The sequence below is a fragment of the Cygnus olor genome, chromosome 22 (assembly GCF_009769625.2).
Source record: "Cygnus olor isolate bCygOlo1 chromosome 22, bCygOlo1.pri.v2, whole genome shotgun sequence".
In the NCBI taxonomy this organism is placed as follows: domain Eukaryota; kingdom Metazoa; phylum Chordata; class Aves; order Anseriformes; family Anatidae; genus Cygnus; species Cygnus olor.
Genome location: NC_049190.1, coordinates 2,506,685 through 2,530,884, shown reverse-complemented (window position 1 = coordinate 2,530,884; position 24,200 = coordinate 2,506,685). Strand labels below are relative to the sequence as shown.

The 24,200-nt window shown below is 52.1% G+C and overlaps 3 protein-coding genes across 3 annotated transcripts in view; 1 reads left to right on the top strand and 2 right to left on the bottom strand.

The window, feature by feature from the left end:
- The first annotated feature begins 419 nt into the window (after window positions 1–419).
- Window positions 420–7,398, top strand: COLCA2 (colorectal cancer associated 2). The gene is made up of 5 exons (XM_040534063.1): window positions 420–426; window positions 1,975–2,069; window positions 3,822–3,879; window positions 5,322–5,548; window positions 5,997–7,398. Exons 1-5 carry the CDS (start codon window positions 420–422, stop codon window positions 6,327–6,329), a joined length of 720 nt encoding a protein of 239 aa, XP_040389997.1. The 3' UTR covers window positions 6,330–7,398.
- A 4,626-nt stretch (window positions 7,399–12,024) lies between these two features.
- NFKBID (NFKB inhibitor delta) lies at window positions 12,025–20,570 on the bottom strand. The gene is made up of 6 exons (XM_040534369.1): window positions 19,524–20,570; window positions 18,738–18,884; window positions 16,430–16,481; window positions 16,076–16,242; window positions 15,600–15,716; window positions 12,025–12,595 (listed from the first exon to the last, which is right to left on the bottom strand). Exons 1-6 carry the CDS (start codon window positions 19,737–19,739, stop codon window positions 12,347–12,349), a joined length of 948 nt encoding a protein of 315 aa, XP_040390303.1. The 5' UTR covers window positions 19,740–20,570; the 3' UTR covers window positions 12,025–12,346.
- Window positions 20,571–20,708: 138 nt separating this feature from the next.
- The window catches only part of POU2AF1 (POU class 2 homeobox associating factor 1), a 71,993-nt gene continuing 68,501 nt past the window's right edge, over window positions 20,709–24,200 (bottom strand). The window contains exon 10 of the mRNA XM_040534371.1: window positions 20,709–23,009. Within this exon, the coding sequence (XP_040390305.1) occupies window positions 22,698–23,009 (312 nt within the window). The 3' untranslated portion in view covers window positions 20,709–22,697. The remainder of the gene's footprint in view (window positions 23,010–24,200) is intronic.

Here is a 24,200-nt window from a genome sequence, read left to right as displayed (position 1 = left end):
CCCTGAAAATGTCAGAAAAGCAAGGGGTGGGGAGGGTGGCCCCACCAAATCCTGTTCCCCCAGCCCCTCTGCTAGATGGGGATGTGCTCGGTTTCACAAAAAGATAGCCCATTTTGTGGAGCCTTTGAATATTCAAATTGAAAGTATCGCGCAATCATTGATTGTCAAATCATTGGTTTCTAGAGGTTTTAAATACTTGGCATTAGGAGAGAAAAACTCAAACTTTTACCCGGGGGTATAAAACCATAATATTTGCCCGGCCACCACCTGCCATCGCCGCGGGGCCAGCGGGGCCCTTCGCCCCCAAACCCCGAGCCCGCCGCCCGCAGCCCCCTGGCCCCGCTGCGGGGCCGGGGCCGGGGCCGGGGCCGCCGCCGCCGGGGGTCGCCCGTGGGGGGGCCCCTCCGCCGCCGCTCGCCATGTCCGGTAAGAGCCGGGGGGACCCCCCGGTGGCCCCTTTTTTGGGGGCGTTTCGGCTGCTCCGCGGGGTCATTTCGCCTGCGAGGCCAAAGCTCGGCGCCCGGGCGGGGAGGAAGCGGCGAGGGCGGGGAGGGGAGGAGGAGAAGAGGAGGAGGAGGAGGAGGAGGAGGAGGAAGGAGGCAGCGAAGGCTCCGCGGAGGGCACGGGCAGAGGGGGGGAGGCCGGGGGGGTCGCGGTCTGGCCCCCCCCCACCCCCGTCCCCATCCTGTCCCAACCCCGGCCCCCAGCAGGGGGGGCTCTGCCGCCAGACCCCGGCCCCTCGGCGGGGCTGAGCAGCGCCGAGCCCCCGGCCCCCGCCGCCCCCCGGGGGGTTTGGGGCAGGCTGAAGGAGGGGCTGGGCGCCCCCCACCCTTCCCCGGCTGTAGGGTCTGCTAAAAAGGGGGTTCTCAGCAAGCTCAGGAGGGCAAAGTCCCCTGGGGACCCGTCAGCAACTCCCCGGGGACAGGCAGCAGCGGGGAGGTGCGGAGCAGCCCCCCAGCCCTGAAGCCCCCAGCCCTGCAGCCCCACAGACCCCAGCCCTGAAGCCCCACAGCCCCCCAACGCCCCAACCCTTCAGCTCCCAAACCCTGCAGCTCCCCAGCCCCACAGCCCCCAGCTCTCATCCCCCAGCCCTACAGCCCCCCGGACCCCAGCCCCGCAGCCCCCCGACCCCATCTTCTCGCTGCAGGCAGCAGCAATAGGGCAGGGGACCCGCAAGCGGCCGCGCCACTCTTTGTAGGGTCGGCCGCTGCGTGAAAATACCAGCGGAAAGTCAGGACGGAAACCGAACTGCCAGAGGCTTTGAGTATTTCGGCATGAGTGCGGCGAGTGAAAGTGATTTTTCAGACTAGATAAATTCTTTGCTGTTTCCTGTACTAAAAATCCCTCATGGTGATAGGTATAGTGGCTGCTGGTTTTGTTGGTTTTGGCTGGATCGAAGACATCCTAAACACTTTTTTTTTGTTGTTTTTGAAATAAATGGGAGTTGTACAGAATGAGCAAGACAAAGAGATAATCTCAGCTTTGCAGAAAGTGATTCATGAAAGCAGTCGTTTTATTTGTGTTTTATTTAGCCCTCTGAATAACCACCCACATATTTGCATTGTTTTATTCCTGCTCTTCATCTGCCGGATGAAGTGGTTCCCACATCTATTTTCAGGTCCTAAGAGCGGCAAATATGACAGGAATTTAAATGGATTCAACAGTAGCACCAGATGGAGCTGGGTATTAGGACACCTGGAGGGGGAAAAAAAATAAAGAGATACTGAAGAATAGAACACGTATGGTTAATACATATAATCCAACACCAACTTTTTCATAAATGTCTGCTTGTCACGAGCTTGAATAGCAGGTGTGAGAGAGGGCTGGGAACTCTGCTTACAAGTAACATCCAGAGACTGATATCTGTCAGCTCTAAGTTGGTTTCACGTAGAGTGTGTCTGAAAATACGCTGGATGTGCCGTGTGCTCTGAAAGTCTCTCACCCCGTAAAGTGTTTTTCCATGAATTTTTCCAGGAAAGCCCAAGGTGTACCAAGGCGTGCGAGTAAAGATAACAGTTAAGGAGTTACTGCAGCAGCGGAGGGCACGACAGGCAGCCACCGGTGCGACGGTAAGTGAAAAACTTTTGATGTCTGCTCTGTCTCTTCCCCCTTCACCTTTTATTTTTTGGTCAAGCCAATCCCACTTGTGCTTCTCACAGCAAATCCGGTGTCACTGCTGGATGAGCCCCGTTTAAAACGTGGCGTGGCCGGGCTGAAGCAAGCACCATGCTGGTGCGCTGCACCAGGTGGAGGATGTGCCCCTGGCACACCTTCAGCCCTCGCCATGCAGCTCTGAGGAGCACCCAGGGCAAATTTCTGCCCTGCTAAAGCAGCAAAAGGCGATGGAGACGGACCAAAAAATTGGGACTTAGCAATTGTCCCAAATTTTGGCCAGCAAAAAGGAAGAAAACCAGGCATGGACAAAGAGCCCTTAAGCAGGGCTCTGTCCTGCTCCACGAGGGCTCCTTAGTGCAGGACAAGGGGCACATCCCAGTGCTTGGCCAAATTCGGGTCTCCAGCATTGTCCAGCACCACCTGGGCAGCTCTGAGCCCCTTCTGGGAGGGGAAGGAGATCGGATCCCGGGCACACAATGCACGCAAAACCATCCAGTCTTTGTAAGAGCCCTCCAGCTCCAGCCACGCTGGGGATTTGCATAAAAAAGGTTGGTAAATCATTACTTCTTCCTGGTTCGTGACACCGCCGCTTTGGATGGTTTTCAGATTTCATCTCCCACCTCCTGTGCCTGGCGGCAGCTGATTGCACAGAAAGCTGATCAGCCTGCAGGCTGGACGGAGAGGCTCGGGTGATCCGAGCACAGAGCTGCTGGGCTTTGGAAATGGGTCCCTCATCCCTACGGGCAGCCACGGGGCTGCCTGGATCTGGTTTGTGCTTCCCACTGCAAGTTGATGCAGCGCTCATCTCGCCCGCAAAGGGATAAGGGAGAAGGTGGCAGTGCAGGAGGCTCCCTTTGTGGCCTGAAAAGGTCCACGTTGTCCGGGGGGTGGGATCAGCTGCTGCCTGTTGGGGAGCTGGACCCAAAAAGTTCTGCCGCGGTGCGGGTCCGCAGCCACAGTGAGCAGGGGGAGCCCTGCAGGCGCTGTCAGAGCCCAGAACAGCCACTGCTTAATGAATTCAACCTGGGGATAGGAAGCTGTTAGCAGGGAAATGAGCCATCAGCCAGAGAGCATTCTGAATGAAGGAAATAAAGTGGAAATCTGTGTGAATTAAAACAAGGCGGGGAAAGAATTTACGTTTGCAGAGTAGATTCTGATCCCAAACAAGCATCAACACTCCTGTTGTTTTTGGGTGGCTCTTCCCCCTCCGGCAGGTCAGGCTCCTAGGACAGACGCTGGCCTGTCACCTTTGGATTCCCATATCCCTCCAAAAATGAGCCTGTCCCTTTCCACGGGGGTGCAGAGCTGGATCCCCAATGGGCATCAGCATCACCACCGTGAGCCAGCCCAGCCCTGGGGCTACCTGCAGTCGCCCGTGGTCGCGTTTTGAGACCACTATTGCTGCAATTGTCCGTGGCTCGCTCTGAATCATATTTATCCCTACAAGTTCTTTGGGTTTTCTCCTTTGCACCAGGTTGGTGCTGGGCTCCCCCAGCACCATTATCTCCATAGGCTCAGGGGAAAATCATGTTATGTGTGCTAATGTTGCTCTGTCAATACTAGGGAGGTTTGCACTGCCACAGCCATGAGGTAAATAAGGTTTACATAAATAGCTTGAAGCGAAACCCTGACTTACCTCAGCACGCAGAAAAATGCCTCTGTGTTGCAGCATCTACAAACCCTCCTCTTCTCTTCTCTTTGGCCAGGTCTCGTGGGGCAGCAGCAGCATCCAGTTTTCGGAGTCCGTGTCTCCTCCTCACCCAGGTTGGTACAAAACCCATCCGCATGTCCCTTCCCAACTATTCCCAGAGCCCAGAGACCTTCCAGCCCTCGGTGCAGGCAGGCAGTGCCAGATAACCAGCAGTGCAGCCAATCAGCACCTGAACGGAGCCCATGAAATGCAGATGAGGATGCTGAGAGGCCGGCAGGGTACACATCACCCTCTACACCAGCACACTCAAATGCTCTCAGTTTATGCAGTTTATTTTTCCCACGGCACGAAGGGAGAGCCCCTTCCAGGAGGGATGCTCATCCCTGAGGGAGCAGCGCTGCTCTCCTGGGGGGCCGGCGTGCTGTGCAGCACCGTGCTGAGCCCCAGCAGCATTGGCTCTTCTTGCTCTCCTGGCAGCCTTGGCAGGAGCCAGAGGAGTGTCAGGTTTTCAGCAACACAAAGAGTTCCTTCCTCACGTAGGTGAACATCCAGGCAAAGGGGGAAGGGCTGGGGGAACAGCCCGTTGGGCTTTCAGAGCCTTCAATCGTTTTGCGGCCAAAGCAAAGAGACCTGAAGGGTTTGGCAGGTGTGAATATATACATTGTGTGGACAAGGAAATGAATAAATCATCAATAGTTGGGAATCAATTTGCTTATGTTAATACAGAAATGTGAGCCACGCTAAAGCTCTTCCAGGCTGGTAAATTGCCATCTGTTTACGTATTTTGGGTGCCCCTCACTTCGTCCCCCCCCATCCCGCTAAACGCTCCCACCCTGAGCCTGCACACGGTTCCGACTGAGTGACTCTACCCGTGTGCGGCCCCGCTGCCTCCAGACCTCGCCCCTCCATGTGCTCAGGGCTTTGCTTTTACCCACGTTTGAGCACAGCACGAAAAGGTAATCATTCTGAAGTCGTTTCTGCTCTACTCGTGCTCTCGCCTCTGGGTGCAAAGCCGTGTTATCGCCAGCTTGCTCCATTCTGACTGCCCGGGGGTTTATCTCCTCTCTGTTTGCTTCAGTGGAGGCTAAAAGGGTAAATCACTCGTCTGTTACCCCGCTCTTCCTGCAGACGCAGCCACCCTGCTTCTGGGGGCTGGGTGAGGCAGAAGGGCAGGGTGCCTGTCAAACCCCGCAGCACACATCACTGCCCGGGGCTGTGAAGTGCTCGCCTTCAGGGTGAAGCCAGAGGGCAAGAGCTAGAGGGAGCTTCCAGCCACATCCCTGTCCGAAACAGCTGGATGCAGGAGGGTTTCTGGCAGTATTTAAAGACATGGAGCTTTCCAAGGGGACTAAACTTCCCAATTATTTGCATATTTTTGAGTATCTTCCTCCTAGTGTCAGCTCCCCTAGAAAATGCAGCCTGAACCTGACGGACCTTTGGCCATATCTCACCCGTATCTAAATCCAAAGGGCTACCGAACGTGTGAGAGTCCTGAAATCTCTGTGAAAACAGGCACTGAATAACCTGCTACTGCTTGGTTTACCTTCCCTCCTAGCGCCTTTCGATGCAGAACCCATCTCTTCTGCTCCCAACTACTGTCCATCGTGGCAGTTTTCCAACTGCCCCTCCTGCGAGGAAAGCCCGAGCTACTTGGAGCAGCTGGTCGACTCCTACCTTCAGACGGAGGCAACCTTAGAGCCAGCCCTCGGCGCCCTCCAGACGCCCTCACACTACATCTCGGACTCCTTCCAGCCTGTGCCGCTCTGCTTCAACCAGGGCCTGGTAAGCACGGTGTGCAGGTGTGCTCGGAGGGAGGCTGGGGCCGGGAGTCCCATCCCAGAAGATTTGCAAACTGCTTCAGGGGCACGGGGCGCAGCCACAGCAACACGGGCTGCTGGCGTGGTCCTCTGCCTGGGAGCAGGGGACAGGGAGGGCACTAAAGCCTAAAGAGGCTGCAGAAAAGGGGATGTCCCTTCTCCAGATCCTACAGATGTCCTGTACGGAGTAGCCCAGTTCCTGTTAGCTGTTTAATTCGCGGGGAAGCCGCCTGTTAGCACCAGTGTCAAAGGAACTGCCAGCTCCTGGGGTGGCCAGCCCCTCCAGGGCAGGGCAGCACTGCAGAAGTCCTGCCTGTTCCCCTGGTGCCCGCGGGTTCCCCAGATCACATCCTGAACCGCCCTGTTCTTTTTTTTTTTTTTTTCTCTCCTTTCTCTCCCCTCTCCACCTGCAGGCTGCCGGACCCCCGAGCTCGGCTGACCTGCCCAGCCCTCTCACCTACAGCTGCTCTCCCCCTCAGCTGCCTCCCTTCACCCCGCTGACCCACGGCCCACCCTCTGCTCTGGACGCGGCGACCCACGGCTACCCGGCAGAGGAGTGGCCCTGCCACCCCCCGTCCCCGTACGCCGCCCCTGCCTGCTGCTGCGCAGCCTGCGGCCCCCAGCACGCCGACACCAAGGGCCCGCAGTTCTTCCCCTGCCCCAGCACGGACTGCCTGGACTGCCTCCCGCCCGTGGCCGACGACTTCTTCCGACGGGACAGGAGCTGGGACGTCTGCTACAGCTAATGGGAGCGGGGCCTCGCGCTTCTGCTCTGCCCGAACCAGATTAATTGCCCACGAACTCTGCAAAGTTGCACTGCCTCGCACGGTCCAATTCATCCGTCACTACTCACACATCTCCTACACGATGTTGCCACTACATTAGTCCTCCTGTCTTCTACAGGCAGGCACAGCTTTTTTAATGTTGTTTTCCTTGTTTTGTTTTTAGGAGATCCCAAGCTGCCTTACCAAACACATCATTAAGCCAGCTCTTTTAGTACAAATAAATCATTTGGTACTCACGCTGAAGCCCGTTCGTTACTCACGCGCTTTTCTCCTCTGCTAATGACGGAGGATCCCGGCCCTGTCCTCACAAAGGTGAGGGTTTGACTTGATGTCATTGAAGTCCTGCTGCCCCTGCCCAGCAGCGGGTCCCTCGGCACCCAGCCCGCTGCCCACACACAGCTCTGAGATTTCCCATAGCTGCTGCGATAATTCCCGGGTGGTTCTTGCAGAGCTGGAAAACCGATGTTTTCCAGGCAAGCTCCGGGCTCAGCGCATGGACCACGCGTGAGAAAAAGCCCCTTGGGTCCACGCAGGGGTAGAATCCAGCACCATGCACCTTCGGCTGCTGCTCAGCACCGGCTTCCCCAGGAAAGCAGAGTTTGCTGATAGCAGGTCTTCTCCTTTCACCACAGCCAGCTGAACAGGAGCTAAATGATTTATTTTAAAGTGTATAATGGGGAAGTTATCACAACTGAGGGTTCCCTGTTTTCCTGCATAACCCCAGACCTTTCCAATGCTCTCCCTCTCACATCCTTTCAGCACCACTCAGTGAGGCAGGTTGCCAAGCCATTGGTTTCTCAGCTGAGCACCCAGGCTGGAAAGCAAAAAGCATTTTCCCATATTAAATCCACACACAAAAAAAAAGCAGCTACATCTATGAAGGCAGAGACCCGGTTTAGCTAGCTGCATGCTCATCTTCCCCCCCGGACACATCCACAGGGAATTGAAAAGCTTTCCTCCCCCCGAGCTGATGTTGCCCAAGCGGCTGGGGATGCGAGACACGCACAGCTTGCCTGGCAAATAGGGAAGTTTCCTCCGTTCTACCAAAAACCCAACCACCAGAACTTCCTCACCCCGTGAAATCTATGAGGAACTAAGAGCAGAGCAACAGTTCTTAATGGAACTTTTAAAATATTTAGGTAATGCCAGTTAATCCAACCTTGTCCCCCACCCTTCCTCGGAAAACAGGTCGCTGGCAGGGGGTGTCAGTTTTGCCACGCAGAGATTACGTGTACCCAGCTGAACCTTCCCAGCGTCCAGGTCCCTTGCCTTGTGTAAGGTAGCAGCTTTCCCCAGCAAAGTTTGCTTTAAAATACTTTGACACAAAGCATTTTACTTTGACTTCCCCCCTCCCCTGTTTTTACCCAGCTCATCTCAGAGCTGGCCCAAGCGTTAAACACGTTTGGTCACAGAAAGCTTATGAATAGGAGTCAGCAGCTGCATCTTTGCCGCAGTTAGAGGTGCGATTCCCCCTGTGCAGACACTGGCAGTGTTATTTTAGCAGCGCTCGAAATGCTCCAGCCCCTAAATGTGGTCTCAGGAGCCTGCAGGGGTTCCCCGTGCCCCCCCAGCCTGCTCCACAGCTCGCTCCTGCTCCCGCCCGATGCTCGTGGGGTGGGCACGGGTTTAGCTGCGCACCAAAGCTTGTTATCGCCAACATCAAACAGCCCCAAGAGGATAAGGCTGAGGCAAGATATTTGAGGCTGCTACTGGAAATGGTGTGACCACATCCTGCCCGTGGGCTGGCAGCGGTAGCCGGAGCTCAGCGGGACTGGCAGCAGGGGTTCTCCTGCAGCTTGTGGAAATGGGTGAGCATCAAATGGGTAGTGAGCATCAAACGAGGAGAGAGCCTACATTAACAGTTCACAACAAGGCTAGCAGCATCCCAACCTGCCAAAAAACACCAGCAGGGACATCAGCTGAGCTACAGCCCGATATCATCTCCCTCACCTGCACGTGGGGCGGATATTTGAGCCCGATACGTTATCAGCAGTCGCACGTTTATCAGCAGGCGGTGGCCGAGATGTGCACAGCCAGCAGCGGTTTCCGTGCATCTCCCCGGAGGACCGCTCAGTGCAAAGCCTCTGGCTGTGTCACTGAGCCTGTGGCTGCTCTTTAGGCTCAACCACTTGGGAATGGCAGGGCTACAACCCCCCGGGCACCTCCATCCTTACCCCTGGCTCTTTAGATGAGGCCAGAACCGGGCAAAAAAGCAGCCTCCCCGGGAGGAAGCGGCCTCCAGAAAGATCGAGCCGGGCTCGCCTCTGGGCTGCCATGCGTCTGCGGCAGCAGGTGGCTGAGGTCTGCGCCGGGAGCCTGCTGTGTGCTCGTAGAGATAACAGATACTGAACAATTACTGGCCTCGTGCCGCATGGGACCAGCTGCTCCGAATTTCCAGGTGCCCCGATGCGACAGGGAGATTTCCATCAAAATGTCTTCATGCACCTGGGACTTCAACAGCTTGTATCGCTGTCCCCCGTCCCTTGCAGCCACTTCCCATTTCTCTGCTGCTCCTTCTACAATTGTTTTGCAACCTCCCATGCCAGGGACTGCTAACACGGTTTAGATGCTGTTCCCTGGCTTTGTGTCAACAGCTCCAGGTGACACGTGCAGCACAAGTTAAAGCTTGCTCACTGTTGACACAAGAATTCCTGGACTGACTACAAACAGAAAGGAAGAAAACAACAGAGGAGGGCTATTCAAGGGCTGATTGTGGATTTTCTGGCTATGAGGGACGTATTCTTTCCCCTCTTTCCTCCCCTCTACCCGTTCCCCCCCCCGGAAAAAAAAAAAAAAAGATTAAGTGACAATAGCTCGTGCCATATCTCTAACAGAACTGGCATCGCACTACCAAAACGCTGCCCTTTCATCAGTCCTGCCAGGTGAATTTCTGCCAGCCTACATAAACATGCACTCACGCAAAAGCTAGGATCACGCCATTCTTAGAAAAGCCAGGAATCACTCCAGAAGTAAGCTGCACTTACAGAAAATAAAATAAAATAAAATAAAATAAAATAAAAGGTTCTTATTTTCAGGTCCTTAACCAGTTACACAAAATATTTGATCACAAAGTTTTCCTTGCCAACCACTGGTGACTTTTCCATGGTGCCACTTGAGCACGTTTGTTTAGTGATAACGAGCCTTTGTTATTAGCAGCTTACCCAAAGCCACAGGTAGGAAGAGATAAACTGTGGAAATAAAGGGGTATCACGCCGCCAGTGCTGCTGCGAAACTTGTACAAGGTACATTCCCCTTAAGCAGTCACAAAACATTTGAAATACAAAGATCCTACTCAAATCAACAAAATTCACCCCAGCACAGACTTAACACGGAGGCCACTTCTGAGCCCCCAAATGGATTTTCTTGATGCGCAGGCCAGGAGCAGGCTGGCTGGGCAGGGAAGGGGAAGGTGTTTTACGTGCAGGGGGAGGCAGCAGCCGCCAGCTGTCTCGTGGACCCGGTCCAAAGACAATAGGAACGGCCTGGTGATCGTGGGCGGCTTCAGAGCAGGTCTCTGGATGTCTGCAGAGACACTAAATCCTTCCTGCGGCAGTCAGGAGATCTTCCCTCTGCAAATCTCATCGATCACCTCCGAGGGGCACAGGGTGCTGCTTTGGGCCACATCCCTCCCTCCCTCCCTCCCCAGACCGATATTTCCCTGATGTTCTGCAGGTGGTGCTCACACAGCCCCTGATGCATTAAACACCCAACGGCAGGCAGGTGAAACAACAAAGACGTAAGACAGTCTAGAAAACAGCTCGTGTATTTATTTTCTTGCTACAACAGGTCACCTCCCAGGCAATTCTAGATGGCACAAAGCTTTTTACATCTTCCTGGGTGCCTCAGTTGCCAAGTGCCAGTCACGGTTTTACAGTTCCATTGCTAGCGAGATCAAGAAAGAGATAATTTATTGACCATTTGTCTGGGCAATCACCAATGTAGTTCTCACTTGATTTGGGGCTTGTTACAGCATCCCTTCAATGTAAGAAAGCACATGCTTTGGATGGCTTGTGCCCAGATGCATGCAAATTTATGCAAACACATGCAAATACGTCTGCTCTTTTGTCAGAGGATGTTGGCAGGTTTGTCGACGTGATGTAGTGAGAAGCAGTAGCAAAACAGCAAGGAGGAGGGCTGGGGAAGTCAGAAGATCTCTAATCAGGATACCTGCGTTTCTTAAGAGCTTTTGTTCAAGCCTGAAAAGCAGTTGTTTGAACAGACCAGGTTTGCACGACCCACAAGTGCTTAAGAACCCTGTCTCTTTGAGTTAGTCAGATCAAGGAAATCACTGCAGTGATTTAAGGGATTTGCCCTTCGCCTTATTGTTCAGCCCTGTTAGAAGAAAAATAACTTGTGCAAGACTAGGAAAGCAGCAAAATTCAGAACGTGCACTGGAGATGAGGCACCCTCTGTGCAAGGGTTATCGAAACACAGCTTTCACTCCCTTGAGGCATTTACCTCCACTCCTATTGACCCGGCAGAGACACTGCTGCCAGCTGATTGCACAGCAATTTACAAATCATTTCACAGAAAGAATAAGAGTTTACTAACATGCCCCCTTAGGTAGGAGTGGGAACAGGAGAGCACTGGCCACGTTGCCCTCTGACCCTCTGTACAGCCCCACGTGGCTTAAGGTTTTCTGCCCTGTCCCCCCCAGAAGCTGCTGCAGATCCCAAAGGAAGGCTCCGTCTCCAGGACAGGCTTTAGCTCCGGTGGGAGTTGAGCTTCTTGCTCTGGGGTGCTCTCACAACATTATTCTTTGCCATTCTGGGATCAGATCAGACATCTCAGAGGCATCCCTTCCCCGGGAACCTCTCCGGAGCCACGCGGACCTGCGCTGCTCAGAACCTGCCCCAGGTGCTCACACTTCAAGCATCTGCTTTCCTTTCTCGGGGTGGGGCGAGAGACAGCGGCAATGGGCAGCTGATTCAGCTTTCTTCCACAAAGTGCTGAGAAACGGGATAGCAGCAGCTTGCAGGAACCCTCCCTTGGAGGCCTTGAGCTCAGATGCCTGTTCCCTCAGGGGGAGTACGGCCGTGCCATGCCGTGGAAAGTTCCCCAGGCTAGCTTGACCTCCTCCATCCAGTCCTTTCCCTCCCTCAGGTTCACGCATTCCCAGGTAGCAGGAATAATCGAGGTAATTGCACATCACAAAGGTTTCAGCATTTCACCCGGTACCTCTGTATAGGACCTAACAGGAGGCACAGGGTGAGCATGTCTTCGATCAGCATTTCTCAGCCTTTTACAGCCAAAGGACCACCTTGTGCTCTGCCACCACCACGGGGTTTCAACCGCCACCAAACCAAAGAGTGGCTGTACTCCAAATCTTTGCTAATTTATGGAACAGGGTTATTACAAAACAAACTTCTCAACCATTTCCAATTTCATCTCTTGGTTTCTTACGTGCTACTCACAGTCCCCAGGCCACAGGCTGAGAAACGCTGTCATCCCACTCGGGATTAAAGATTTTAGGGGCACAGACATGTTGATTAACCGTCCTCACAGGGTTTTTTAAGAGGCTTTCTGCGATCAGCAAGCTGAAGTTGAAACCATTCCGGAAAGTGCAGGCAACCTAGGACCTGGCATTTCGGCGGCAGGAAATAAATGCAGATGCAATTTTCCCTTTCTTCAGCAAATGCCTGATCTGCCAAAAAACGTAAAAGTTTATAATGTACCAGGTGAAACTGTGGTGGGTGCATGCATGGGCTGCATGCAGACACGCAGATGCATATACACACACAATTATATACATGCATATGAATACGTACGCACATATAAACATTTTGGAGACTAAAGTGAGCTCCAGGAGCCTTTTCAGACCTGTAGGCATGAAACTTGATCTTCATTTGAGTCTTGCTGCCATTGTGAAAGAACTATACATCGATATCTCCCCAGATGTGCTTGGAGTACCTGCTAATGCCCACTTTGGGCTCCTTGATTTGGGATTTAGTGAAGTGGGGAGCCCCCAGCCTATACCCTCAGACCCACGTCACACAGCTTGGCCAGGACATGCCCTCAGTTTCCCCGGGGAAGGACAGACAGCAGACGTGTCGGGAACGTACCTGGTCCCCGGCTTTCCCAGAAGGAGCCATGTGGATCGGCTGATCGTTGTCCAAGTTTCGGATGCTCGGGTCTGCCCCGTGGTCGAGGAGCAGTTGGATGATTTCCTTCTGGTTCTTGTCGCAGTGCAGTGCAGCTGCCATGTGCAGAGCTGTGTTGCCATGAGCCTAATGCAAGGGGTGAAGAAGAACAAGTAAGAGAAACCTTCTGAGAAGCCGTACCACCTGCTTACAGCTGCCCTGGGAGTGAAGACTTGTAAAAGAGACGAAGAAACCTCACGCCATTTCCTAACCGGAGGTGAGAGAATATCCCGGTTCTGTGTTTCCTATGTATGGCTGCTCACTGAGGAAATTCAAGGATTTAGATTTCTGTGTGCGATGAAATAGTACAGATTGGGGTGCTTTGATACGCGGGTACAGCTGCTTGGCCACAGCAGCACCTCGGGGCTAACAAGCAGCCCCGTACCAGCAGCATTCCTCCCCACTCAGCCCCTGCTGAACTGTGCGTCCCCAGGCATCCCCGTTGACCGTGCGAGTCCCCCCAGGTCCCCAGACCCCTGGCGTTACCCAGAGCTGCTCCGAGAGGTGCCAGGCAAGCGAGCAGCAAGGCCGAGGAGCAGCAGCCGTGTCCCTGCATGGCCCTGTGCCTCAGGCCAGCTGCGGAGCCACCAGAGGGTGCGGGGCACCCCGCGGGGGCTGCAGCTGGGGCACCCCAAACGCGCGCCTCTGCCCACTGGGGTATGACCCCTAACGGCTCTAAGCAAGGAGGAGCTCGCAAGCACACGCAGGAGGCGAGGTATTTTTAGTCTGCACCAGGTCTCGCTGCGGCAGCTGCGTGTTTTTTCCTCTCCGAGGCGATCACACGTTTCCCGAGCGCTTGGAAAGGCTGGGCGCAACCTGCGCCCATAGTGCCGAAAGGGATGCCTGGGCTTTCAGGGTCTGCTTCCCAGAGAGACGGGGGGGACATGGAAGCACCAAACAAAACAGGACATTAGGATGGAAATCTTAACAACTATTCTCAGTCAAGGCATTTTTACAAGCCCTGAACAAGCAGATCCTTGTCGATTTTACCATCCCATAAAGTCCAGGGATAGTTTACAAACTCTTTATAGGATTTCTCATTAAAAAGGAAACATCTATTATTTTTTTTGCCGCATCTTTGTGGCAGAAGCATTTGATGGCTTCCAAATCCAGGCACGAGGCTGAGACCAGGGCAATCTGGCAATGTCTGAGCTTGGAGCCTCTCCACTGACTTTAATGGGACTTACGTGAGACGACAGTTCAGAGCACTAACATCTGGGCTCTAGAAACCCTTCAGGTGAAAAATACCCCAAAGCCCTCAGTGCTATTCTCACTGTAAAATCCCCAAGGAATTGGATTTGGAATGAGACAACCACAGAAAGCAGAGGGTGAGCCAGGGAAGCCAAAATACAGCATCCCCATTTTCTTCTCCTTGTCATGCTTGGAAGAGCTAAAAAGCCAGGATGGGGACCGGCCAGCCTCGCCGTTACATTTCTCACTGTCCCAGGCATCTCAGCAACAAGACTGGAGACTCCAAGCGATCCTATCGCAGCAGGGAGCTCTCACAGGACTGTGATCAAGAGACAAGAGCAGACTCCCACGGACAAGATAGCACCTGCCTAGAGGGTCTTAAAAGATACAGCAAGAATGTAGTGAAAGACAGCGTAAGGCCTTTCACCTCACAGAAAAGCAAAACCCCAGTGCAATTACCCCCCCCCCCCCAGAGAAAAACATCTTTTCTCTCCTCCAGCCCAACAGAAGTCTGTAGGGGGAAAAAAATGTGAAGCTACCCAGTTTCTGCCTCCCGGTCAGAATGGAGTTGGCAGCAAACTTTTGATTCCTCTCTGTTGGACGCAGGCGTGTGGATGCTCTGGCGAATGCAAGGCTGAGAGCCTTCGAAATTCTTGAAATGCAAAGCAAATGCACTGCCCCCTCAGCGCAGGGAGCCCTGGCCTCCTCCTCTCCCTCTGTGCTCCCTGCTCAGGTTGGATTTTTTGCCAGCAGCACCCTCCGGTCCTGCTGCGGGGGGCAGCTCAGCCCGGGTGCAGGGTGATGGCTCAGCCACCCGCAGGAATGTCAGGATTTCTGCCCAGGAGGAGGGGTGCAGCCGACGCACCTACAAGATAGCGTCACCGCTTGTTGTTTGCTCCGAGGTGAAGCGGGGGGCAGCACGGGTGGTAACAGCAGCGCTGGGAGGGCTTCGAGCTTGATTTCTACAACCTGGGGATGGCTCAGCAGGGACGCTGCGCTCAGGGACCGACACTGACAAATCTTCAGGTCTGTAAGTGGGGCTATACGGAGTGCCTAAAGCCAGGCATTTAGCATCTTGAGTTCCCAGAGCCAGAGATCTTTCACTTGCCAGAGCACCCAGGCTCCTGGCTCCCTCTGGGGAGCTGGTTTCTCAGCTGGCCTAGGTCAGCCCCTGCCTTGCTGCCAGCAGCATCTGGCTGTCCTCCCTCACTGCTCCCGACAGCTGTTAGAGTTCTGTGGGCCCTGTAAATATTTGGCTTCTCCCTGCTCTAACTTAGTGCCATCACAATAACCCATCTGTGTCCCGGCACAAACAGAGCCAGAACACTTGCAAAGAACGAGGCAGAAAAGTTCCCATCTCCCTTCCCTGAAACGGAGCTCTGTCCCTCGCTGCGCATGGCACATCCGACAGGAGAGGTCACCGACACGCAGCCCTCAACGGCCGTCTCTCGCTGTCATTTTGCTGCCAACAGCAAGCCATTGCATCACTGCAGATCTGTTTTCTCAATCTTCAGCCTAGCGTAATAAAGTTCGCATTCCTCCTCAAGTAACCACTTCCCACGTCCCTCTCTTCCCTGCCTAGCTGCTCTCCTTCTGTCAGCTTTTGCTGCTGGCAGAGGCGCCTGTGTTTCATAGCAATTCAAGCACATTTCCAGGTGAGGTGCCCATTTACTGGAAAATGCAGTTTCAGGGCAAAATAAAAGCTCAGATTCACGAACTGTTGCTTTTTTCCCTCCAGAAAAATGAGTGTGGGAAGAGCATCTGGTTTCTGCAGGACCCCAAAGGTCCCCTAACAGCTCCATGTGCTTGCAGCCTCCCACTGAGAGCAGCTCGGTGCTCGCAGCACCTCCTCTGCCCGGACATTGGCACACAGACCCCGTCCCGGCACCTCCTGACTCACCTTGCTGTTGACAAAATCCCTGGACTTGAAGGCGTTCAGCTCCAGGAAGTACCTAAGCAGGGAGATGTTCGCATCCTGGACTGTGTAATGAAGAACTGTCTTGTTGCTTTTCACGTCCTAATTACAGACAGCAAAACAAAGCACAATAACCATCCTGCAGAACAACTTAAAGCCATTATATAAACCCTGCAGAAAGGCGTCCAGGCCAGCTCTGCAGCTCACGGGCAGCACCGAGGTACCTCCTTCCCTGCAGGGGCTGTCTGAATGCCCAGCCTTTGGCTCAGGCTGCGGGGAAGCAACCCCAAAAGGCAGAAGCTGACTCTGCAACCAGTCCCTTGCGAGGGAAACAGGCTTGCTCCTTCTGCCAGCAGTTCATTCCTCCTCCAATTCGATATTTTGAATGCAGCACAAGGTCAGAGTTCGTACAAGCGAACAGCACGGGGATGAGTGAGGGACGGACAGAAGCGATTCCCTACCCGGCTGTAGATGGAGGCTCCCGCCTGCACCAGGAGCTGGATGCAGGTCTCCAGCTCCTCGCTCTGGTGCTGGAGACCTTCCTGCTGCTCCTTCGTCACCCCTGGGTGCCCCTGCTCCCGCAGCAGGGCGTTGTGGGCCAGGACGGCACAGTGCAGGGGGGTATGGCCTGGAAAACAGGGAGGGAGGGAGGTGATGACAGCCCCAGCGAAGATAATGATGTAAAGAGAGGATGTAAGGGCTCGCAGGGACAACGTATGTAAGTGTATTCTTAAGGCCCTAGATCCTTCTCCGATCCCTGCTGATTTTTTTTTTTTTTTACCATCACGATAAAATACTTGTACAAAGAGTCTCACCTTCAAAATTCTTCATTTCTAAATCAAGAGGAAAACCTAGCGACAGTATAACCTAGAAGTGACAGAGAAATGGAAAAGGAGAATTTTAGTTCAGCAGAACATTGTCCAGGCTAAAATCAGCTAGATCTAACAGAAGCTGTGTGTGTGTGTGATACACAACAAAAGAGAAAATTATAATTTAACTGCAAGTTAAGCAGTTTGACACTGGATTTTTGGCTGTGTGAATCCTATTTCCTAACAGGGACATTCAGGGTTGCACAAGATGATCATATTCCCTAGTTCTCTAAGATCCATCTACGTACGAGATCTTGTTAGATCCTATTAGATTCTCAATCCCTAGTAGTAAAACACAGCTCAAGGGTGCTAGTCTCCTCACTTTCACCCTGGATTAAGCAAATGTATGCCTTCGTAACACCGATTTGTATTTCTTCTGAGTTATTCTTGGCAAGGATAAATGAACATCTCTCCCTGATATGTACAGTAAAACTTTATTGCCTAAAAGTTTGCTGACAGTGGAAATTCTCAGGCTGGGTTTACTTTTCATTCTTATTTTTTTTAACGTGTAACAGCGCGACAGGCTGAAGCCGTAGCTTGTTACAGTGGCTGCTTGGGTTTTGCAGAGTGAAAAACTTAAAATCTCTAACTTCAGAAACTTATAGACCCGGTGTGATGCAGCCAGGTCGCTCCTTGTCTAAATTATTACAGAGCAGCACTTTTTGCTCTTGAGTGAATCAAGCGAGTTGCTCCCATTGCAGCATCTTGGCTGAGGATGCAGCGCCGTGACTCATCCAGAGCCTCGTCAAGTTGGACAAGGTGCATGAGGATTATCCAGGAACGTTAGGGCTTGTGCTCTCTTATCATAACAACAATATAATATATCCAGATCAAATATTGACAAGTAGCTTTGGGCTGCCTGATGATTAGAGATTAGATGCTTAAGCCACTAGAAAACAAAACAAAACAAAAGAAACCCTGTAGCACAGCATGGCTTTGACCCCAGCGAAGAGCAAAGCTGTGTGTATTTTTCCTTGTTCCCTCTCATTCCCTTTCACAGGTATTAAAAAAAAAAAAAAGATGCATTTCTACCATAAGGCACTCCGGGAGGCATTGATGGAATCATCTGAATGTAAAACACTTGTCCCCATTGAACGAAACACCTGTTTTCCAAGGAACTCGTGACGTTACACATTAACCGCCTGCTCGGGACTTAGCGCAGGATGTGTGCAAGGCAGAGCTCATGAATGCTGGAGCAAACCGCCAGCGTGCCAGGGATCCTGCAGCACCTCCACCGACACTTTCCTCATCCTCAGAGGACCCCGTGCCCCGTGCCCAGCCCGCAGGTAAACTCCTCGGCAGCCCTGCTGCTGCCATGAAGCTCTGCAATGGCAGAGCTTACAGGCAGCCCTGACACGAATCAAGGCTGGTACATTTTCTTAATTCTATTTTGTGGCCAAAAGCTACACAATGAAGAGACACATGCCAATATGCTTAGCTGTGCTACGTAATCCCTCCCCAGAATGCCCACAGTGCCTTTTCTACTGTGCCAATGTGCTCTTCGGGGCTGTCAGAGCCTGGCTGGCACACTGCTTAGATTTTGACCCTGTCCATGGAAAGATCTGGGGGGCACCAAGGGTTACTCAAGATGATCATGATCCTACAGGTATGGTCATATGTATGTCTCTCCCTCTGGTCAGGTGGCTTGTGAAAGCTCTAGAAGATTCTGCCTGTACAGGAGCAGAACAACTCTTGGTTTTGCTTTAAATGTGAAAAAAGTGCCTTATTTTGTGCCTGCTCTGGCTCCATCTCCAGGGTCACATCTGCTCTTCCTTCAGCTGGTTTGAACCTGGACACGGTTTGTTGCTCGCCCCTGGATGACACTGGGCTCATGGAGAGGGTTTTGGCCTGGCATTAGTGCTTCTTCTCCCCACACCCCACAGCTGCCTGCAGCCCCTGGGGACCCTGCTCCAACACAGGCATCAGAACAGTGCTCAGGGCTCAAGCCTAAGCCTACTGTGCCTGGCCTGCATCAGCAGGCTGAGAGCCATGGTCTGCAAAAAGAACTTATTTCCCTCCCAAAATAAACTACAGCTACTCCCTCCATAACAGAGGCTGATGTTAGCTGCAAGCATAGTCCTAAAACAGGAATATCCTAGGGAGACAATTCCTAACACAGCGATGGAAGTAGAGGCCTTTGTATGTCTTCGTTGCTTACTGACACCTTCTGAGATTGTTATTTAAAGACACCGCTATTGAGACTTTAATGTTGGCGTATATTGCTAGCAATTAAAACCATAAAAGCTTTTCCTACCTGCAGAACCTGGGCATACCCGTACGTTGCAGCGAGATGCAAGGCTGACTGCCCCTTGTTGTCTACAGCACTGACATCTGCTCCTGTCTGGATCAAATCATAGACAATAGCTGGCTGCCTGGCGGTGACAGCCACCAGCAGAGGAGTCTGAAAATAGCACAGCAGATAAACTGTGAGAGTCTAGAAGCCGAAGCAACAACAAAAAAAAAAAAAAAAAAAAAAGAGAGAGAGAGAGAGAGAGAGAGGAAGGGAGAGGCAGACTGGGTTGAATGGTATCTAGAAGGCCAATGGTGCACAAGCCAAAGATTGCTCACAGGCAGATTCCGAATGCCGTGTATCAGGACCCACTGTGTCATGTCAGAGGGGACATTTCTCAGCTCCTCAGAGCTCCCTCTAGTGTGCTGCAGCCCTAATTTGGCTGACAACCCGCGCCCAGCATTTTCAAAACATTATTTATGCCAGGTGCAGCACTGCTGGCATTAATCAGTTGTTCACAAAACCCGCAGCCTCAGAGACTGCTGCCAACGTGCTGGCATCTTCCAGGACCAGCGTTATCTTAGATCACTCAGTGAACCATGGGCTGAAAAGAAATAATGCCCGTCCTCATCCCACCTAACCTGCAGAATCTGCCAGGGGCACCTAAGCAAGGCATGTCACTGCCCCAGGCTTCCTCTGCAGTACCAGAGAGGCCGAGGTGGATTTTCATGGCATCACTTGCTGTCAGGCATGCAAAGTCTGTGCCCATCCCAAACACTACAGTTTGCAGGAGAAGATGGTCCGCGTTACCTTTCCTCGGTGTTCCTTGGCATCAAGTCTTCGCAGCTCTTTCATGCGCTCTGCAGCTGCCAACGCAAACGCCCTCATACCTTTAGCTGCATAAATATGTAGAATTCTAAGACAGTAAATAAAGACACCGATCACTGCTTGGCCCTGGGAGCAAACGGTTTTACAGGGTATCTTTGCTGCTTTGGGGGGGTTATACCCAGAGTGCCCCAAAACCATGCCATAAGTCCCAAGGGCTCGACACTGAAATCATCCACTCCCCAGGAAAGGGCTTCCTACCTCAAAATAAGTGCTGCTTTCAAGAGCCCTCAGCGCTCCTGAACTTGGACGTGCTGTCTCCTTTCCACTTCAGCACTTCCGTGTGAGATTTGCCCCTGTGCCAGGAGGTACCTGAGTCCTCCCCAAAGCCCTGTGCTGGGGCCCAGCATGCTCTATTACACGCTCTCACTTGTTTGGGGTGATGCACTGGTAATATCTCACCACCCAGAGGTACAAACAGCCTCTTCCTAACAGGGTATTTGTATACTGAGCCAGTTAAACTCTATTAAAACTGCTGTTGGGTGGACCAGGTCCTTACCTTGTGCATAAGACACAGAGCTGTCATGTCCCATAGCAGTGACAGACTTGCTGGTGACATGGCGATGTGGGAAATGCTACGGCTGGAGCTGCAGAGAACTGCACAGAGCTACGTGCCACTTCCACCTCTCCAGGGCCCATTTCCAGGGCACCAGGCACGCCTGGCAGCACGGGGAGCTGTGCACTTCCCCTCTGTCCAGGGGAAAACAACGGGTGATTGTTTGGGGTGATTCCCCAGGTGACTTTGTAGCCCAGAGCCGTACCTGACAATTTCAGGCAGTAGAAAGGCAGATTTCTGGCTGGTCTAGCTTTCAGTCAAGCTCAGCATCAGCTCTGACTGCACACTCACATCCCCAGGGACACCGATGGAGGGTAACAGGGATCAAACTACCACCCGAGCAGCAGGAGTGCTTGTGTGAGTAATGACTACGTGAGCAAATACTGCTTCCAAGCCACATTGGGACCATGGGGTTCCTCTTTAGTCTGCCTTGATGTGCAAAATGAGCAGAAAGCCCAACAGCTGATCTGTGGCTCTAGCCTCTACATAGTTCTTGAACTGACTAACTGCTGAACCAATGCTGGGTTATGCTTTTGGACAGGAAATAAAACACTCTAGGCATATGAAAGTTACCGTAGATCTTTATTGGAAAAGATTTTGTCTTTTTCTAAACCAGAACAACCCAGAAAGAAATTCTGAAACAGTTCATCTTTGTTTTATATCCACACACAGAATTTACATACATTGAAGTGAAAGAAATTTAAAAGCAATCTTAGCAACCACAGGCTTGGTTCACAGCTGCATTACCCCAGCTTTACCTACTGAATGTCTCTGTGCTTATAAAACTGGAGTAACCAGTGGTGAACCAAGCTCCTTCTGATTAATTTCTTTGCTGGGTTTTTCTGCAAATGTAAGCCACTAATGTCAATGCGCCTCAACTACTGCTATTTCCAAATGACTTTACGATCACTTACATGATCTATTGCTCATGTCTACCAGATTTGTTAATATTAAACAATGAAATATGCTTACAAGTCCTCAAGACTTTTGTTGTGAGCTTGCAAACCTCACTCAGGCATAAACCGTAAAGTTACTTGAAATACTGCCTGGGTGGGAAGCGGAGTGCTGGGCACCAGGTAATAAACAGTGCAATAAATTATTTTGCATAGTCTTGCAAACGCTAAAATCACCTACGGATCCTGGGCTTTAGAAAGCAGAAAAACCCAGAGAAATTGTGTTCATCAGTCAAGACTCCCTCATTTTAAAGAAAACAATAAACAAAGTTAGAAGGGGGTACATCTCCTGCAGGTATGTTTGTTTGTGGCATGGCACTCCTGAACATCAGCAGTAATATTTACAGTTGCGTCAGAGGAAAAGGTAAAGCTACTCATTCTCCAGGAAAGAAAACCAGAAAGCCATAAAGCAAACGTGTGCACCTGTGAACCTGGGAAACTACAGCGGAGAAACTTTCCGTAGCAGTAAGGCACAAGAGAGGTCACTAAGGTCCCCTGTCTCAGCACATCACCAACTTCACGCTCAAATGCTACAGAAGAAATGAAAGTACTGCCAGCTAACAGTAATGCCATGAATTTGTTATTAGACCGAAGGCCAGATTTTGGAAGACCCTGTCTTCTCAATCGTCTCCTGATATTGGGCCATGTCTTGCAATCCTGATTCAGGCAGAACTCCCGGTGAGTTCAGTGGGCCAGGACCCGTCCGTTGGTGGAACACGCAGCGTTCCCAGCCAGCCACAGAAACAGCCCCCCGTCTTGAAGGTGGATAGTTTAGAGTCCAAAAACATTCTGCAGCTGAAAGACCAGGACTCCAAAGCACTGTCCCACACCTATGTGTCTGTCTTCCAGTTATAGACAAGGTGAGACCTTCCTTCAAGTTTTACCTTCCTGTGAAATCAGACGTTTCACCTAGCCTGCTTTGGGTTGCTCTGTGCACAGGGCTGTCCACCTGCACTGCCACTTAGTTCAACTGTACTGGCTTTCCATCTTCAGGCCGATGCATCTATCTGCACCAGTACAACAAATGTTCCCTTCATATTTTCTTGTTTTTCAAAGGGACAATTCAACTCGGACAAGAAAAGTATCAATTTAGGCCCCCAAATTATTTTCTAGTCGCCTAAATCAGGAAGAGGTTCCTTCATGGACAGGGCAAAGACATATACAGGGCATCACACTGAGCTCTAGAAAGCGGTCCTCTGAAAAAGGTCTTGCCAATATTTACAGGCAAGGTACCCTCACCAAACACTGCAGCTGGCCATTGCTACGCTACGGGTTATTGATTTTAGGCCATGCTCTGTGTCTGAGGATGAAAGTCACCTCGTGCTGAGGCTGAGCACAAGAACTATGCAGCTCTGGAAGCCTGCCTGGGAGAGGTGGCAGGAGCTGTGACAGCACAGACATCTTGTGCCGGGCCCCAGGACAAAGCGAGTTTCACTTCACACACAAGTCACGGCGTGCTAGAGGTGGACAACAAAATCCCAAGGTAAGTTCCCATCCCCACCCCCCGGCCTGCTTTCCTCTGTACTCAAAACTCGCTGTGACACCAAGGGGAGCATTGAGTAAGCGAGGATCAGGCCCCAGATGTGCAACTTAAAGCCCTTCAACAGAGAGAGCGTGGTTTAAAACATACGTATCATTGTCTTCGTCTTCTAGGAGCAGCTTCTCAATGGGCAGCGTGCCGATGACCCGTCGGGCGTCCTCCAGCTCCTGGGGGGCCGGCTCGGGGATGGAGATGGGCAAGGGCACAAACTGGGGCCCAGGGAGCGTGGAAGAAGCCGGCTGGTACTGCAAGGTGGAGGCCGGCAGCGCGGACAGGGGCTGTGCCCACGGGAAGTACGTGAGGGGTGGCTGCTGATCCGACACCTCCAGCTGCGGCACCACGGCTGGGGTGGCGCTTCGGGGCTGTTAAAGTGGGAGAGAAATTAAACGAGATCAAACAATTGGTTAGGTGGGGCAGGGGGACGACGCAAAATGAGGTGAAGGATGCTCGGTCTCACTTTTAACATCCCTTTTCCTGTCCCTCTGGGTAAAGCTTTACACCAGTGTGACAGTTTTCCCACGCTGGCTCCCATGAGAGCGGTGGCTGTGGGTGTCCCAGGTGCTTTCAAGCAGCAGCTCACACTCACGACAAGTTCCCTCTAGCTTTCTGTTCCCGCTCCCACCCTCAGGGTAAGCCCATGAGACAGCTACACCCTGCGCTGAATGCGGCCTTCGCTGGCAGCACCTCTTGCAAGGCGAACGCATGGGCACAAGAACATTGCTGCCATAGGACTGAAGGAAGTTAATTCTGGCCTCCGTGAGCACCCGTGCTGAACAGCCCATCCATCAGCCAACACGGGGCCAGGTTTGAAACGACAACCCTTCCTCAACAGTGAGGGCCACTGGCAGGGCCATTTGCTGACTTGGTGTGCCTAGTTCAGCAGATGAGCTGAAACATTAAAGGGGAAAAAAAAAAACTGCTTGAGTTTGATTGTCTGTCTCCCCTAATGAAGAAGGAATTATCTTGGGTCTGCCAAACAGATTCTGTCCAACCTGAAACCGATTATTCTGCTACATGTAGGTGCTATTTTGGCCTTGCTCTTTCATCTTTAAATAGCAATTTTTGATAAACTTATCACCAAGTGATTTTCCTGGTCCACCCAGTGGATGCTTCCTAGAATTCCATTTACTTTTCTAAAAGTTTGTTAACTATTGAACTTTGTTAAAAGTTAAATAGCGAAAAATCGCCTGAAAACTGCTCAGATCTCTGGAGAGACTGCATCCTAACTACTTGTCCAGACGACAGCATTTATCAGCTATTGAGTAAACCCAGTCAGAACTAGTGCTTTCTCAGCAATTGCAAATCCGAGCTGAAGAACACCTCCTCAAATTGGAAATGATGACAACGGTAAAAGTAACATGTCCGATACTCCCCTACAGTAAATAACTGTTCACAGAGCTGAACAAATGCAGCGCAATGGCAGCCCTGCTGCTGACTTGGTGGGAGAGGACTCATTTCCCAGGAAAACAGCACAAACGTGTGTTAATAATGAGGATAGTGCTGCAGGAGCACTCCAGAGAGCTGGAGAAATGGCAGTGGGGTCTCTGATTTTA